The following is a 19,640-nucleotide window of genomic DNA, read 5'->3' as shown; positions in this document are numbered from 1 at the left end:
ACTCTATTAAAAAAAAAATCAAAAGAAAATCTCGCAAACCACGTTGATCCAATTTCCAAAAGGAGGCAAAGAATCCCAAAGGTCTTTCTAACCAAACTTCATGTAAGGACTCAAATTGTAACGATCCCAAATTCGTGTTGGGTTCGTACGTTAAAGGCCCAAACAATAAATTTGTAGAGCGTGGGGATCAAAGAACTAGGTTAACTCCAAAAGAAAAACGATGGTACTTCACGTTTATGGATGGATCAGCACTAATATAATGATCAATTTCTCCCTAAGACAAGTTCAGCTCTTTATTTCATAGGGTTTTCTCCTTGGTACTCCTTATTTAGAAATTTTGATCCTCTCTTTCAATGCATTCTTTCATGTTATATACTGCCATCTTGATGTCATCTCCACCACACACGTGTAGGTTGGGTTCGGGGGATCCCTTTCTATCCCATCTACCACCTTCTGGAACCTCAAACCAGTAGCTGTAAGGCTGCTTCATCACTATTTAGGCATCACCTCTACATTAATGTGGCCAGAGAGTTGGTTGAGAGGCAATTAATGCGGAGGCAGCTGTTGTTAAAGATATTTGTTTACCTTCTCTTTCCTACCCTCGGTCCCACGTCCCACCTTTAGTGGTAAGGTAGCTCTGAAGAGCGTTTGTAACAATATGGCGTTCAGGTCGTCCTCGGACATGTATTGCCGAGAAGGATTTTGTCCTCGAACGAATACTGAACTCATCTCACGTGATATCTACTCTTCTTTCCATTTGGTTACCCTTATAACCCGACATGGGCCTCCTCGGACGGTTTTACGTCCTCGGATGGGCCATAGGCCCAACTAACATGGTTTTAATAATTATTAATTAATCGGCCCCCACACTTCATATTTAGAATCATTCAAAAATATTCCCTAATTATGATATATTATTAGGTCAAACTCCACCCGGAAGAGCTAATAATTTCTCATAAAGAGTTATTTTCATCTTAACTGTCACGCCCCAAACCCGATACTCGGATTTGTGACCATGACCGGCATGCTAATATCAAGCCTAAACCTGATATTAACAAGAACCAACTTAAACTTTTACAAAACTTTTCCAAAAGCTTCTCTTTTTATTTTCAAAATAATTTTGTTGTTTCATTACTTCTTGATATCACTTTTCACTTCATAGTCAGAGCATCTATACTGTACTCAAAATGTAACATAATCCATCAATCATTTAATTTCCACACTTTCACATAATGCATCTCTTAATACTTTAAGGTACACAACTTTCTTTAGATCCTAAAATACACAATACTACAAAGCTAAACATAAAATTGCTAATTTAGGATCTATACATATCAAACTAAAACCAGCTCCTTCCAAAACTCGACTAAGGCTCCCTCTGCTCCAAAATAAAACCTGTTAACTGAAAGAGTGGAAGGGGTGAGCTACACAGCTCAGTAAAGGTAAGATATATGAGAATTCAATAAGGATGCATGTAAATCAAATCATTTCATTCTATGCATATTTGAATAGGAGAACAGCTTTCCATGCATAGTATTTTATACTATTCAGAATAATAACTTATACGCTTTTCATGGGAAAATAATTGTTCTCCCTTTTCTTATCAGAATAATATTACCAAAACCTTTCGGATTAAAATTCTTTCATTTCCTACAAAGTCGCCATATATATATATATATATATATATATATATATATATATATATATTCTCATTACAAAATAATTACTTTAACTTAAATCAGATAATCGGCAACTTTGTATGAAAATAGAAACTTCTTGACTAATAAGAAAACTTTTCTTTATAAACTTCTTCTCATAAGATACTATAACTTTCATGATCATAAAATTTAACGTTTCATAAAAACAGATATCTGATAACTTCTAAACATAAACTTCTATTTTCATAAGAAGCTTTATCATTATAATACAACAGAATTTCGGAAACTTTTATCTTTAATGAACAGCTTTCTTTTCATCAGAAACTTCTTATTTTTATGAGAGCTTTTAACTTTTCATTATGCATTTAAACAAAATAATTCTCTCATGATTAATAACATAACATAGCTGTTCATATCATATTGGTTAGTCCATGTCTGATAAGCTGTACAGAGAATGCCTCATCACATTTGGGTGCCCCCGTGTGTATGATATTGTCCCCTTTGGGAGGCTTGATGGCACATCCCCTCCAGGTTTTGTTCCTCCCCGCCGTCCGTACACATTGGGGAGAAGGCCTTAGTCAGATTAGAGTTACGGGCAACCCCATTTCCTCTACTTTAAATGGCCTAGAGTTACGGGCAGCCCCATTTCCTTTACTTTAAATGGCCAAACAGATAACATATTTCCATGGAAAGCCAATAATTAACCCCTACTGGCTGAGTTCAAATTATCAAAGGACATAACCCGAAAACATTTCATACTTTACATCATACTGAAATTTCTTATTTTGCATAACATTTCATAATAATAGCATTTCCATTCTTTTCATTAAACATCATGTTCGTGGAATCAATAATAGCATCAATATGCTTAAATCATATACATAAGTTTTTCGAAGGCTCACGAACATATCTTTGTCAGAATAATGATTACATGCCATATCTCTAATCAAAAACATTTTAATGCATAATATACTTTAAAATAACCTCATGACTTACCAAATGCTCATATAACTTATCCCTTACCTGAAAGCAGAGGAACCGAGAGCCTAAAGTCGAAGGAGCTTAGACTTAGATACTGGTAACACCTAAACCATAAATCAAAGCTTATTACTATCCATGATTCTTTACCATAAACTTCACATTCATCTCAAAGCCTATCTCTTAGAATTAAGGAAATCCTAATCCCACCTCAAAGAGGTTCCCACAAACACAAAATGCATTCATCAAACAACATGATGTACTAAATCATAGAGAAACCAATTCATAAAATTTATATATGCTTCCAACATACCAAAGGATGAGCGTATTAAATTATAGCTCAAAACATACACCCTAACTTGAGAATTAAATCCTCAAAGTTAGGCATGTCCCTTACTGTTCACTGTTTTATTCTAGCAGCGTATGCTCCATTTTTAAAATACGAATGGGTTGTTCAAACATATCCAATTGTCATGAAAATTTACAAAACTACTCCTCTGTATGTCCAGTATATACCATAAAAATTTCGGAGTCAAAGCATAAACCCATAATTTACTAAAAATCATGCAAGACAACATACTCAAATCTGTCCTGACAGAATTTCATGCAACTTATAAATTAAACCATTATTTTTATATTAATCCAAATACTATGAGACCAATTCAGTAACAACCACAAGTGTCTTACATTTCATAGGAATTATCCCTAGCATCCAAATTCACTATATATAATTTAATACATAATTTAACATACACAAACACAGAATCTGTCACAGTGACAGCTTTGCAACGTTTTTCTCGTAAATTCACAAACAATTATCAAAGAATGGTATTTTCATATGGGGATTTTTATGCACTTATAAGACATGTTATAAAACACTTACATGCAGTCATTTAACCATTTAGGGCAAAATAAACACAACCAAAAATCCCAGCAGCAGCATCAACAATACTCATCCTAACTTTTTCTTACTTCCTTAATCATACAAAATCATTAACTAATAAAAACCCTAATCTACCTTCAACAAATCACCAACACAAATTCAAGGCTTCTTGAAACAGCATATATATATATATATATAAATGTAGACTTACATGAAAGGATTTTCCTTTCCTAGTGGCTGGACCAGAAGTATGAGAGGTAGAGAGCTTGAGGGAGTTGAAAGAAGCTTCCTTCTTGCTGCTGGACTTTCTATCTGGTGCAGCCAAGAAAATGAGATTAGGGGAGGACTTTTGGGTGGGGTTTTGTCTTTCTTTTAGTGTGTGAACCGGTGGACTTCAGGGAAGACTCAAGAGAGCTTCCTAGCACTTTCCTTAAGAGTGTAAAGTGAGGTGCAAATTTCTGATTTGCATGGATCCGTGGGAAATGGGAGCAAAAGAGTTTCTTGAGTCTTCTTTCTTTGAGAAAGTCAAAGAAGAAATAAAGGTGCAACCAAGAAGTCCAGCAAAAGTCAAAGAAGAAATAAAGGTGCAACCAAGAAGTCCAGCAAAAATATCTTGGGTGAATTATCTTGAGTGACATGCGTATATTGCTAAGGAAAGGGAGGATAACTCATCTTTTCAACTTTCTTGCATTCACACTCACTTTTCTACCAAAAATAATACCACTTGCATAAACATACATATATATATATATATATATATATATATATCTCTCTCTCTCATAACTTAACCACTTAATATAATTTTGTACATGCTAAATATATATTTATAATACAAATAGTCATTTCAATTATTTATAATCTTTAAAATTCTTATTCAATGACATTATAAAATAATATGTTTATTAAATGCTTTGTAAGTAAGTGGCTTAAAATATTAATAACACTTAACCACTTAAACACATAGTTTAATTATAAAAAATTGGGTCGGAGTGTTACATTAACCTTCTTTTTATTATAAAAGAAATTATGTTATGTTATAAATCCACCAATAATATCACTAAAATATTGGTTCAAATCAAAAGAAAATCTCACAAACTAGGTTGACCCCATTTCCAAAAGGAGGTAAGAATTCCAAAGGTCTTTCCAACCAAACTTCATCTCTAGAACCATTCAAAAATATTCCTTAAATAGGAGAAATTATTAGGTCAAACTTCATCCAGAAGACCTAATAATATCTCTTAAAAGAGCTTAGCTCTATGTTTTGAATCTTTAACCTACCCAATCTTGAAAAATGTCAATTTGGCCATTTTGCACAATCTCTTTCTCCCTACTCTCCCTTCCTTCTTTGGGGTAAGTGCTCACTACCTTCCTCTCCGGTCTTCCCTCTATGGCTATAAATACCAATGAACTCACCATCTTGTCAATGCCAACATCTATTTTTACACCATCTCCTTTATAGTATCACCCTATAATTTCACCCCTTGAGTTGCAACTAGCACTCTAGTAGAAGATGGGTGGTTCCACTTTTTCATTGAGCCTCATCTTGATTCTAACTGCTTCCATGTTGGCTGCTAATATAGCCAACAAAGATTGGCATTTTGGCTTTAACTATACCAATTGGCCTTTCAAAGGAGGCCCTCCCCAAAGCCAAAATGATACACCAGGACCCAGAAAGATTGTTGTAGGTGGCTCAAAGAACTGGCAATTAAACTTTAACTACACCGATTGGGCTCTCAAAAATGGCCCCTTTTACCTAAATGATACTTTAGGTGAGTTGCCATTCCTTGTTTATTACTACTATTTGTCAAAGTGTTGTCTAGGTTTTATCATCAACTTATGTTATTTTAATGTGTCCTAAAGACATTTTAAGAAATACTAATAAATAATCATATATGAGTTGTGAGTCTTTCAAAAAGAAAAATACTTTGTTGATGATGTGTTGATTTACATGATCAAGTTCACTATGATTGTTTGTACTTTTTTTTTTTAGTAGGTGTGTAAAATGTAACTAAAAAAAAATTAAAAAATAAAAATAAAAAAAAGGCCAAAGTGCAAAATACATTCCTGAAGTTTGAAGGATTTTGAATTTACATCCTAAAATTTCAGAATTTAGATTTTTTTTTCCCCTGAAATTATATTCCATTTGCATTAGCAGCTTTTCAGTTAAATGTCACATAATTAAGCTTGTCACGTGTGTTTAATTCTTTAAATAAAATGACACTACATCATTTTTATAATGCCATGTCATTTTCATTATATCACATGACATCATTTTATCAAACAAACAAAGACAAATGACAAGTTTATGTGACATTTAATGGAAAATATAGACACATAGGCATTGTTGATGTAAACAAAATATAATTTTAGGGGGTAAAATTTTAAATTTTGAAATTTTAAGGTGTAAAATTCAAAATCCTCCAAACTTCAAGGGTGTATTTTGAACTTTAACCAATATAATATAAAGATTATTTAATGGAGAATGAAATATATTTTAACTTGTGCACTTAGGACACTCCTTAATAGAAGCCTTAAATTATTACCATCGAAGTCTTATATTTCCCTGGCTCAGTGGCTCCCCATATCATATGCTGTAACTTCGTTTTTTATTTTTTTATTTTAAGATTTTTTATATGATGACAATGTGGTGGTTGCAGTGTTCAAGTATGATCCACCAACAAACGACAGCATAATTCCTCACAGTGTATATACTTGCTACCAAACCTTTGGAGCTTCTCAACGTGCGATTTGAGAAGGGCAACAATGGTGGCCAATGTAACTCAAGGAGGGGGTGAGGGATTTGAATTTGTGCTGAAAAAGTGGCAACCCTACTATTTTGCATGTGGTGAGCGTGATGGCTATCATTGCAATGCTGGGCAGATGAAGTTCTTTGTTATGCCACTGTTTCATCAATGGCATTGATGAAGAAGGAGTTAAGGAAGTTGTATTGCTGCATTCTATATCTAGCTAGCTAGGGTTTTTTTCCCAATATTTACATTCTAAAGTTGTTGCGAGCAAGATTTGTTTTTCGATTATTACCTAAAGATCATATGCAATGAGTGCTAAATAAATCTATGAGATGAGAGAATAAGTGTTCTTCTATATGCTGATAGTCTTGCATTGATGCAATGCTTTGATGTAATATTGACTTCATATAGAAAGCTTTTGAATTTTTTTGCAATTGGAAGGATTGACCATGTTTGGAGATTAAATTCAATAAGAATTCGGCGTAAATGCTCTGCAATAAAACTGTGCCACATAATATTTTTTTTTCAAAAAAAAGAATAGAGACTAATACATATACGAACACAGTCTCTAAACATTTATTCAACCAATATAATTTGAATATTGAAAACAAGATAACTACTTTAACATTGTCTAAAGACTGAACTAAAGAAACACCAGAGCAAGAAAGCTATCAAAGATGTCGATGGAAACTGGAAGAAAGAGCCGCTTAAAAAGCCGCCATCGACCGAGAACTCTCCATATATGCTGATTTGATTCACACTCAAAATTAGAGATGAAAACATTGCCACCGGTGGCCAGGCCGGCCGTGACAGACCTTGTTAGTTATGGTTGTTATTAAGTCGGTTATATCAGTTGGAGTAGTTATAGTAGGTAGAGTTGGTTTAAAGTCCGTTAAAAGTGGTTAAACAGATTCAATTGTTGTAATTCTCACGAACTTCTCCTATGATTCAACCAGTGCATGTTAGAGTTACTCTTTGTCAGGACTGGCTTCATATCAAATAAATAAATATATTTAATATTCATTAAACATACAACTTGATGAATTAATACTATAGAGTATCAAATATTTTAGTTCAAAGCATTAAATTTAACAAAAATAAATGATTTTTTCTAAATTTTTTTATATTAAAAAAAAGAGATTTATTTTATTTTGAAAAAGATGATGATCTATTTTTAATTTTGATTTTGGTGTTAAGAGAGAGATAAAGATTGTTTGGTGTGTGATCATCTAAGAGGTTAGGTGGTTAATATTGATAATTCAGCGAGTAAGTTTTTATTTAAGTTTCAAGTTGTTAAAGGGAATTAATTGTCATTGTTGATGTAGTACATTTACAATTTTATTTTTGCCAAACATCTTAAGGTTTTCAATTAGGTTGGTTTCTATTGGCATAATATTTTGGAGGCCTTCATATGTGGTGGGTAAAAAGTGAACAACTTTTTTTAAAACAAATTATTATCATGATTTTTTAGAACTTTTTTCAATTCAGTCTTCAAATGATGCTTAGTTTTTATTTTATTTTATCTTTTTTGTTTTGTTTTTTTTATATTTGCATTATATTTGAAGAATTGGTTTTAATGAGACGGTTATTGTGGGTATTAATCCTTTTTTTTTTAATTATTATTATTTGAAAGAAATTGATAAGATGTTTTTTTTTTGGTTGGTGTAAATAGAATCCTTTACATCAAGGAGAATTGCCCTACCCAGCAAAAAAAAGGAGAATTGCCCTCTACCTCCCCAAAACTCCCTTAATATATGAGGGAAGATTAGCTTGCCTAAGTGATAAGTATAAATAATTAAATATTATTTTAAAAAATAAAAACAAACCAACAGATAACATACATTGTTACTTATTTTTTAGAGGACTCACAGCACTTTCGTTTTTACAACAATTAAAAATCTATTATCTAGAATCTAATTTTTCTGTACTTGTTGATTTCTTAAAGACAGATAGAATTTGCTCTTTAAAAGTTGCTTGGAGTCTGAGAACATTAAGCTTATTTGTGAGATTTTTGTTGATTTATCGTTTGTTAGTATTTTTTTTTTTTTTTTTTACGATTTAATTGCATGTTGCTCTAACTCTTGCTACTACTATAAAAGAGGTCATTGCTTGGTTAGAAGAGTGTCCATCTTTTTTCTTTCACATTGTACAATATAATTTTAAATAAATAAAGTCTATATTATCATTTCTACTAAAGAAAACAATTATCTCATATAATGGTATTATTTAAAGTTAAAATCAATTCATATCTCTCACTGCACTATAACTCAAAATAGTAGGTCTAATATTTTGAAACTTATAATAACTACAAAAAATAATAATAATAATAATAATACAACACTAAATCCTTGTTGCTATTATCCCTCCTCTGGTCTTTGTTTCCTCAATTTCTTCACTCTTTTACAGTTTTACACACTAAGTTTTTGCTATAAACTCAAATTTTAAATTGTAATTAGAAGTACAAAGAAAGAAATTTGGATTTTATATATTTTTACAAGCAACCAAGTTAGTGAAATGCTTTTACGTTGATTTGTTTTTTCAATTTATTTTGAATAATCAAATGGGAGATCAATGGATAAATAATTGTTTTATCACATATATCAAGAAATATAAAAAATCATAAAACAATTTCAGAATAATATGAAAAATCCTCAAGGACAACTAAATAAATTAACCTAGGTATAAAAATAAATTATAGTTTGCATTTTTTATGGCAATTATATTATTAGATAGTTGTTTGTTTATTTATTTTTAATGTCAATTAGTATTTCGGAATAATTTTGTTTCAAATCTTGTTTTTTTAATTTTGTCCTCTTTAACCTCAAATCCTAGCTCTGTCATCGTGAATACTTGTACATATGTTTATATATATAGCATGTGGTTTTGAGGTAATCAATAAATATCTTAATAAGTGGCTTTTGCCTAACTAGGTTTAGTTACTTCCAGTAACTTCTAATTAGCTCAACTGTAATGGTTGAATAAGAGATCCAAGGTTCAATCACCACCTAACCGATTAATGTTTTGATCTGATAATAAAAAGCTATTATTAGAAACGGACGTCATAAATTGAAACTCTCTCTCTCAAAAAAAAAAAAAAAAAAAGTTTTACTACTTCCATATTCATATAAATGGTTCTTATTTTATTTAGTCTATGAACGGTCATTGGGTGCTTTTTTGGACTCTTTGTAGCGATTTTGGCCACCAAAAAATGCCTATTTTCCTGTTGGCATGTTTATTTATGTCTGCATACTACATTTCTGCATGAAATACATGTTAAAGAATCAAAGACTGAGGGAGATGAGATGCACGAGAAGAGTTGGGATATATATCAGACACTCAAGGATCAGAGAACAGAGGATAGGAAGAAAGGCAAGAGGGATAAAACGACACAAGGCTAGCTGAAGCTACAAGAGGATTAAATCAGTTAGCTAAACTACAAGTAGTTTAGGTGTTAATTATATTCAGCTGTATCACACGTGTTGTAACTAATCTTTGCACGTGTAGTAACTGCTTTCCTTATAATTTGGTATAATTAGTTACGCTCTGTTTTGGGGCTTTAGTTCTTAGCTTAGATGTGATTGTATAGAGCTCTAATCCTGTATTCATTCATTGTATCAATTAGAGAAGTTCTTCATTTTCTCTCTCAATTCTCTCTCTCTCTCTGTTCACATTTCTTCTTCTTCCTTCGTCTCTACTTTCTTACAATATACATGCATGTACACATTAAGCAAGTAAAATGTGTTAAAGACTGTTAGTATGATGGGAAAACTCAATACAAGCTAGCATACGATGATCACTCATTCCCTCTTCCATTAAAGTTCACGATTTCTTGGTTAACATATTAAGAGTATCTAGAATGAATTCAATCTGGAAAGGAAAATATTACTATTTTCTATATATATATACACGTACGAATGATGGCATGTATACATTGTGCAATTTAACCATCATCATCACATCACCCAGTTGAATCATATGCTAGTCTCTCATCAGCATGACGAAGATCTTAGCATCATTTTTTTTTTTTTCCCAATTTTTATACCCTTTTTTTCAATTTCAGTCAAATTTTTTCAGTTCAAAGTGCAATAAATGTCTTTATTAATTTCCATCATATAGTGATCCAAAAATACGTCTTTGAAATAAATAAAAGAAAGGACTATTGCCTTATTGCGTACCAGCAGGAAATTTAAGAGGAATTAATTAGGAACCAGTGCCAGTGTACCACTATCAGTTGTGTAGTCCATATTCATAAATATCGACGAGGTCCAATGAAATTATCTTGAGTTTATTTTTTTAATTCACTACGTGATATTTAAAGCTATCTATTTCAACTTGCTACATGCATGACAGTTTATAAAATTATATATTCATGTTTATTATTTAAATATGTTTTATTACTCATTTAAAAAATTATGTGACTAAAACTACATATGGATGATTTATTTAATAGGATCACGTAATGAATTGGAGGAAGATGACTCCAACTTTTTCATTTTATTATATGATTTGCAAATTAAACTTAGTTATTGTATAACTAATGTCGTTGAAGATGTTAGTTAATTTGCATGTTATAAAGTCTTTTATTATCATACTAGCTTTTATTTTTGGGCAAATTACAATTTACCCACTTATAATTTGACCGAAATTTAAGTTGTCTATTTATGGGTTGAAATTTGACACTTTACCTGAGGTTAACTCAATTAGAGTTCTGTAACCCACCTTAGTTAAAAATAAGGCTAAATATGTAATTTTACTTCACTTTTAGTCTCTTTCCTCCAAAAACACAAAAAACATAAAAATACAAGATCAAAAAAGATAAAAAATAATATAGTGAAACACTTGCATCATGAGATTTCAAATCACATGTAGGCAATTTAAATTTCAATCAAACCTCAAGAGGATAAAATGTCAAATTTCAAATCACAAGTAAACAACTTAAATTTCAATCAAACCATAAGTGGATAAATTGCAATTTACCACTTTTTTTTAGTGGTCGAGGAATTTAAGATCAAAACCCTTTACCAAACTACCAATGTCTTCTTAAAACAAAAAATAAATAAAATAAATAAAAAAACACTAACAATGTCTTAAAAGCGCAAAAAATTGCTAGGGCATAATATGATATCTCTTTTTTATTATTCTGTATTATTTATAATTACAATATGACGTTCTAAAATAATACTTAAAAAGGAAATGCAAAAGAAAGATGTTATGGAAAAATTCAATATATCTTTTATATTTCTTTTTAGTATCATTGGCTAAAGACTAAATCCATATATCAATGTGTATAATGCGTCGACTAGAATAGTGGATTTCAGTTAATTTAACTAATAAAATCTCTGATGATTAAATAAAATATTTATAGTTAAATCCCCGCCTACACAAAAAATCGATTGGTGTCTTGATATAATAATAAATAATTATCACCAGAAGTGAATGTCATAGGTTGAAACTCTATCTTAAAAATAAAATAAAGCATTGACTAATTACAAGTGAAGAATTGAAAAAAAAAATTACAAGTGAAGAATTGAAAACAAAACATATTAATGGAGCTTTTACGTTGTATTTTCTGTCTTTAAGTCTTACCTACTCAATTTCCAGTTTGCAATTATCTCTCTCTCTCTTTCTCTCTCTCACATAAATACCCATTTAAGTAATGCTATCATCGCTAGCTAACATCTGACTTCACCATCTCTTTACTTGTGTCTCACCTTTTAATTCTCTCTCTCAACATAAATACCCATTTAAGTAATGCTATCATCGCTAGCTAACATCTGACTTCATCTCTTTACTTGTGTCTCACCTTCTAATTTCACTCTCTAGTCTCTCTCCTAAGCTGCAAATCATACTATGGGTTTCACAGTTGCACAAGGACTCATGCTATTGCTGCTAATTGCTTCCACAATGGCAGTTAGCAAGGCCAATAGGGGTTGCAAATTTGGGAATCAGCCTTTCCATCACCCTCATCACCCCAATAATACACGAACCTCCAACAGGATCATCGTGGGTGACTCCTACCATTGGAACTTTGGCTTTAACTACACCAATTGGGCCATCAAACATGGCCCTTTCTACCTAAATGACACTCTAGGTGAGCTTACTTTGAATTGCTACTTGTTACGTATTTAAGTTCAAAATAGTCAGTTCTTAGTTTGAACTTTGTCTCTACTCTATTTAAGCATAAATTATCAATTTAGATCCTTAAGGAACATGAAAAATGTGTGCAGTTATTTTTTTTACTGAATTCAAATATGCATGAAATTAAAATAACTCTTTATATGTTGTTGATTGCAGTTTTCAAATATGATCCACCATCTCCAAACACATTTCCTCACAGTGTTTACTTGCTACCAAACTTCCGGAGCTTCACCAAATGTAACTTGAGAAAGGCCACGATGGTGGGAAATGTGACACAAGGCGGCGGGGAGGGCTTCGATTTTGAGCTGAAAAGGCCACGGCAGCGTTACTACTTTGCCTGCGGTGAGCGCAATGGCTTTCATTGCGTGAATGGAACCATGAAGTTCTTTGTGAAGCCAATATTCCGCTAGTATAGATAATTACTATACAATGTGCATGTCATGGGAAACACTACTTGCTGTTATCTCCTTTTATGTCTTTTGTTGTGTCGTAGTAGATAATGTGTCCTTCACTTCTTCTTTTTATATTATTAAATTAAAGACTATTTGTAAATTTGAATAAATATTAAGGGATTGATTGCTTATTTTATAATTTATGAGTTACATTCTAAATCAGGTGATTTTCTATCATTTATTTTTTCTTTTCCTATCCTTGCCGGTAATGTTATGTGTTCTGAATAATTGAGATGATAGATAATAAATGTACCGGCTGTGACTGGGTATTGATGTTCCATAGGGGTGCCATTTGCATCCTTGCTGGTTTTACTTTAATATTTACTATTGTATATCGAAAGTATTGGAAACTTTTACAATTGGAAAGGTTTATGAGACTTAATGATCAATGCTGGTTTATGCACAAAATCATTACTTCAGTGTAACACATGTAAATAGTATTGAATGTGATTTACATCCCAATTTTAGCTTATTTAATTTGATGGCGATTGCTAGAAAAATTTTAAAAATTGGTTTGAAGGTGAGCTAAGACTCAGTGGACAGTGACCTGAGGAAAACAAAACATGATGATTCATGTTTCAGCGCAAAATGTCATGTTTGGTTTAGTCATTCAAATTGTAAAGATTAAATTTCATAAAAATTTGATTGTAACTTGTAAGTAAGGACTTTTGCATCCTCAAAATACTCACATTTTTTTCTCCAAATAAAAGAATAGAAAATATCATGTAAAATCATAACCCTATTAAATGCCTATTCACCATATAATTATTGTATTCTATAATAAAAAATATGCAAGAAGACCAATTGTCCAAGTTAGCTAGCTAGATGCCTAGATGGTACTGCGGTTGGGAAGATAACATCTTGGCAAAATTTTAATTTAAGAGTTAATATGACATATAATTTTAAGTCAATGGGCTTAGGCACAATTATGTTATATTAATCACGTACTTTTATTTTAACCTAAAAAAAAAAAAAAAAAATCACATACTTTTATTATTATTTTCCAATTCATTACTTAATAACTAACCAATCACTTACATGTAAATATTCCAACAATGGCTCTATTTTCGTTTTCATTTTTCTTTGCTCAATTTTTTATCTCAATCCTTATTCCCCTTGAAATATATGCTCATATTGAGGGTCAAAATAAAATAAATTGCCCACCATAAACAAATCATACATATTATATTAAATTGAAAGTTGAGACAAAATTCAATAAAACATTCTAATTTCGTGTTAAGTTCTTTTACATGTAGATTCATGAATCTCAACGTGAAAATATATAATAAAAACAAATTCAATCAAAATTTATTTTACTTCTACGCAAAACTTTGAATGTAAAACTAATCAAAATTTTGGTATTTATTGTTACATGCACTCTTGCATACAACCGAACACTTGAGCAAAATTTACATTGAAATTGTGATGATTTCAATGCAAATATCATGTGTGTACAGTTGTGTATATTACACACACACCCAAATTTTCTTACAAAAATATATTATCATTTCAAATATAAATTTCAATTGAAAATTTTATAGTGTTCGAAAAAATAGTTGTTCATATCTTATTTGAAAAATGAAAATATGAAATAAATTTACTGTAGCACAATAACACAAATTTAGTAAGGTAACATACCAACATAATATTTTTTTTTCTAAAAATAAAACAAGCAAAAATGAACAACTTACATACTCTATCGAATATTATCCTTAGGTTTTTTTAAGAGTCGACAAAAATAAACAAATGATCATCAATAGTGTTCAACTTGGGTAAGAATTTTAATATGCACCTAATTATTATTTAAAAACTTTCATGTATATACATGTGATTACAGCTAGTGATTATAATAGAGCTATACGCATTTAAGCTTAATAAAAACTTTGACATCTTTAATTTGAACTGAGGTTGTACCATCTACTGAATTTTTTTTTTTTTTTAGTAAAAAAAGAAAGAGGAAAAGTTCGGATGCATCAAGCCGCCTTCACATCCTTGGCTCTGTATTCTAATTTTGCAACAAATTATAAGTGTGCCAGAAGAATTGAAGGGCAGAAAAGGCTCAATTACACAAATTCTGATTTTAACACTCTGATGGTAATGCATTCTCAAATCATCTCACCCATTCTTTGATCTTGACATCTTTGTTTCAATGATAAATTCATTATAGCGGTCACGAAAACAAAACCTGTGTATACGTAATACATATGAACCATAACGCAATTCTTGCAATGTTTTGTTCTTCTTCTTTTTTTTTAATAATAGTAACGCTATAAACATAAATTTTTTTTACATTATTTTAAAAATTATTAATGAGTAAATTATTACTGATTCTTATTTGAGATATGGACTCACTATTAAAATAATTTTTTTATTTACCAATAACTACTTGATCACCACATCTGTACAGTTTGTAAAAAGATTTGTAATTTTAACATTTTCCTTTCCTTTTTTTTGGACATTTTGCTGCGATTTTAGGCGTTACAAAAGGCCTATTTTCCTATAGTGATATGGCATATTTATTTATGTCTGCATGAAATACGTGTTGGCAAGAACCAAAGGTTGAGAGAGATGAGATGCACTAATGCACGCATGAGAAGAAGAGTTTAGATATATATGTTCACATGAAGCAAAGTAAAAATCGTATTCATGTATGATAGGAAAATTCATTAAACCTACAGAAAATTATTGAATATTCCGGAAGTACCTTAAGATTAGTTGTAGATCTAACAACAAAAATATTCATACTTGAGAATTGCACCTTAAGTTAGGGAATAATTTCTTCACCATTTTCATTTACAACATAAAATTTTAATATAACTTTAGTATACAATGAAAATGAGTCAATAAAGAACTAAAATTTTATAACTATGACTATTCTCCATATAACTTAATTATTACCTTCAAATCCTTGGAACTAACTTCGAGTGCAAATCAAAAAATAATATTGATACTAAATAAGAATTTTACATCCAATTCTAAAGTGAAAAGAAACAAAAGAAAAAGACTCAGAGATAAATAAATAAATAAAATGTTCATGTGTTAAAATGGGGGTCAAAGGAAGGGTACTTGGTCACTGATTAGTGCAAATAAGTATTTTGATCAGCAACGTAAAGTAGAAGAAGTAAAGGCATAATTGTGGTTTCGGACCAAACATTTTTTGGGCCAGGTTATAGCCCAAGTATTTCTCCTGTGGTCCGTTGGGCTCGGGCACCAAGAATCCCTTGGATGCTTGGGCTCTGGCCTCAAGGGCCCCACTTTATTGCTTTGTTCAATTGTTTTTTGTTCGATAGAAGACTTACAATACTTATCCACACAAAAGGGCCTAACTCTTGTGGGAATAAGCAAGACTTATAAAGAACACACGCACACTTTGTTCAATTGTTTGCCAATCGAAAGAATCTACTATTGTTTTTACTAGCTTAGCTACCAGATTAAAGCCTCTTTATCCAAGTTATGGCATTAGGCAATGAGCTCTATGATCTTGTCTTAGCAATCACTATTTAGGTTTATGACTTTTTTGTAGTCTTTTATTTGATAAATATAGCTTATGTTATGGATATTGTTGTAGGTAGAAGGGGCACAATGATAATTCTGCATAATGGTTTCATGGACTTGGACACACACATCAGATACATATTCAAATTCCAACAAGCTCAGTGCTATAAAAAAGGGAAAATTTTAACTTAAGGTACAAAAAAGACAAAAAAAAATTGTCAGAGAAAGTAAAAAAAAGACACCAAGCAGTAATTATAAAGCTAAAAAAATGAGATAAAATAATATAAAAGACAAAAATTTGTCAGAAAAATTTCAAAAAAATTGTTAATAGACACCTTGTAGTGCCCATTAACACAATCCATAGAAAAAATATAAGAGAAATAGAATGTATCTTATGTGAAGCAGAGGAAACAATTGACCCGTCAAATTCCTCAAAATAATAAACTTTTAATGCATCTCAAACTGGATTAAATTGGTTATCCAACCAAAAGATAGCCTGAGAAATCCAAAACAAAGAGGCGATGAATATCAACGTATTCATAACAGTATGTTGTGGCACTAATTGGATGATAAGGAAAATGATGTTGAGACAACAATTAATAATGAGAAGAAATAGACCTTATAAAATTGAAAAAACACATTTCATGGTTGCGTTTGCGTTTTCATTCTTTTTTTTTTTTTTTTTTTAATTGAGAAGTGCTGGGATGTTGTCTGTCGTGGGTCTCGTGCACTGTGCACAGGACCCACTACCTCTTTGACCAGCAAAATAAGCAGTGGACAGTGTTTTCCAGTGGGTTCCGTGCACTGTTCACAGGACTTACAAATCATTTTTTTTAGCAATTTTTTCATTAAAAATGGGTCCTATAGCACTATTCACACATTTAAAAATTATTTTGCTATAGTGTTTTCAGTTTTTAGCAAAATAAGCGATATCCAAATAGACCCTTAGTCATCTTTGCTTTACATTTAATCTCCTCTTAGTCATCATTGGTGCAGGTAACTATTAAATTCAGTTTACTCTCAAATCAAATGACGTGATCATTCAAGAAACAATGGCTCAAACAAGAGAAGAAAAGTAAAATTCAATTTGTAAAAAAAATTTGTACACAATCTAGAATTGAAAGGGAAAAATAGTAAATCCCAAAGCATCATAAAATATCCACCAGTGGTAATTGTTGGGGAGAATTCCGACAAATGGGGCATGTAGCATTCAAGCTAAGCCATTCATCAATGCATTCAGCGTGAAAGCAACGCTGGCATTTAGGTATGGTCTTTAGAGTCGCCTTAGGCTAGTACTCGGACAAGCATATTGGGTAAGTGTTGTCATGGGCTTGGGCAAGCTCCAGCTCTCACCAAGAACAATAATTTTGGGCAGTGGAGCACTTGTGGGATTGAATTCTGGGATTTCAAGGCGTCTTCTAGCATTATAGGACTTGACCTTGCCAATGAGGAAATCAGAAATTTCAATCCAAAAATTTTTGATTTTGGTCTAGCCAAGTTGTGTGCAAAAGGTCAAAGTGTAGTGTCCATGACTACAACTAGGGGGACCATCTGTTACATTGCGCCCAAAGTGTTCTCTAGGAAATTTGGGAAAGTGTCTTACAAATCAGATATTTATAGTTTTGGAATATTGTTGCTTGAAATGGTTGGAGGGAGGAAAAATGTTGATGCAAACGAAGAGACCACTAGCCAAATATATTTCCCAGAATGCATCTACAATCTATTAGAGCAAAAGGAAAACCTACAAATCTATGTTGAGGATAATGAAGATGCTAAAATTGTAAAAAAATTAGGAATTGTGGGACTTTGGTGTATCTAGTGGCACCTGATAGGTCACCCTTCCATGAAAATTATGGTTCAAATGTTGGAGGGAAAAGGCGATTAATTAACCATGCCTCCTAATCCCCTGGCCTCTACCGACAAGAGTCAATGCAAGTATACATGCAAGGCATGTAAACCAAGAGTTAGAGGTCATCCCAAAATTAGACTAAATACTTAAATGATAATATAGGTTGCAATTATCTTGTACTTGTGGATTGAAATTATTAATATTGTGGTCATTGTAGGGACAGTTTCTTTTATATCAAGTATGAGCAAGGTGATGCTTATAAAAAATATCTTTTAATTTCTTGTTGAGGTAGGAAACAAATATAAGATTTAAATTTTTATGTTTATTAAATTTTTTTAATTTTCACAATTTTTTAAATAAGGCTTTATTCCTTATATTTTGGAGAATTTTTAAGAGTAGTCAAAACTGAGCCCTTATATGAAATGGTATAAATTAAGATTTGTTTAAGAATATTTCTTTAGAAAAATTTCTTATATTTTAGCTTAATTCCATTCTTAACACGAATGAAGTTTCCAGCCCTAAGACTACCTTAGTGCTTTCCAATATAACTTAGGAGTAGTGCTTATAGTACTACAAGTTTTATTACATTAAGTTTATGAATTGATGTGTTACCAATCACAAAGAAACAATTCAAATATTCATTTACAATGTGATTTAAGTCCATCAATCATATTCATTGCCACATCAAATAAATTGTACATGTGATGTAGAGGGAAATGAAAAAGGCAAACTAAATGGTACTTACTCAATTTCGTACTTAGCAAGTAGCCCTCATTGTAACTATCAAATTATCAGCAACAAAAAAATCTTAAATTTACAAAACCTCACTTTTTTTTTTTTGTTATAAAATGATAGTTGGGGTGGAGGGATTTAACCCTGGATGCCTCCATTAATAACATTAGGATGTGCTAGTTGAACTGCAAAACTCTTGGCAATCCAAGTCAAATAATACATAAATACTTAAGATTATACAATTCAAAGTTGTTCATTAATCTTATCATCACCACAAAAGAACCCAAAAAATAAACAAAAACTAGATGTGGAGCATCTAATGTTATCAATTTTGCCAGCTACACGTGCATGTAAAATATAGAAATTTGGATTACCTGCAAAAGATAACTAATTATTTAAAGCTTTAAAAATATGACATAACATATTAGATAAAGAAAAATAAGTAAATAATTATTATGAATTGCACTTTAATCTACTTAATATTAGTTGTAAATCTAACAATGAAAATATTCATATTCATATTTGAGAATTGCACCTTAAGTTAGTGAATAATTTCTTCAGTATTTTCATTTACAATATAAACTTTTAACGTAACTTTTTTGTATACAATAAAACTGGGTCAATAAAAAACTAATATTGTATATCTACGATTTTTCTCTATATGGCTTAAATATTACCTTCAAATCATGGAACTAGAATTTTACTTCC

At 31.2% G+C, this 19,640-nt stretch overlaps 1 protein-coding gene, 1 long non-coding RNA gene and 1 pseudogene across 2 annotated transcripts; 2 read left to right on the top strand and 1 right to left on the bottom strand.

Annotated features, from left to right (window-relative positions):
- Positions 1 to 1,190: 1,190 nt before the first annotated feature.
- Positions 1,191 to 4,198, bottom strand: LOC126699551 (uncharacterized). Its single transcript, XR_007646818.1, has 2 exons — positions 3,731 to 4,198; positions 1,191 to 2,743 (listed from the first exon to the last, which is right to left on the bottom strand). It is a non-coding gene; the product is annotated as an uncharacterized LOC126699551 (long non-coding RNA).
- An 831-nt stretch (positions 4,199 to 5,029) lies between these two features.
- On the top strand, positions 5,030 to 6,443 carry LOC126700686 (blue copper protein 1a-like; annotated as a pseudogene).
- A 5,510-nt stretch (positions 6,444 to 11,953) lies between these two features.
- LOC126699943 (uncharacterized) lies at positions 11,954 to 13,002 on the top strand. Its single transcript, XM_050397914.1, has 2 exons — positions 11,954 to 12,357; positions 12,561 to 13,002. Exons 1-2 carry the CDS (start codon positions 12,117 to 12,119, stop codon positions 12,812 to 12,814), a joined length of 495 nt encoding a protein of 164 aa, XP_050253871.1. The 5' UTR covers positions 11,954 to 12,116; the 3' UTR covers positions 12,815 to 13,002.
- Positions 13,003 to 19,640: the final 6,638 nt, after the last annotated feature.

This window comes from Quercus robur, chromosome 9 (genome assembly GCF_932294415.1).
Source record: "Quercus robur chromosome 9, dhQueRobu3.1, whole genome shotgun sequence".
Lineage (NCBI taxonomy): Eukaryota > Viridiplantae > Streptophyta > Magnoliopsida > Fagales > Fagaceae > Quercus > Quercus robur.
The sequence above is the reverse complement of the archived record's forward strand: the minus strand, read 5'-3'. Positions and strand labels throughout refer to the sequence as shown.

Excerpts from the sequence above, each read along its gene's own strand:
- LOC126699943 (XM_050397914.1), top strand. The coding sequence starts at position 12,117 with ATGGGTTTCACAGTTGCACAAGGACTCATGCTATTGCTGCTAATTGCT. Across the intron at positions 12,358-12,560 it reads CTACCTAAATGACACTCTAG|TTTTCAAATATGATCCACCA; the intron begins GTGAGCTTACTT and ends TGTTGATTGCAG.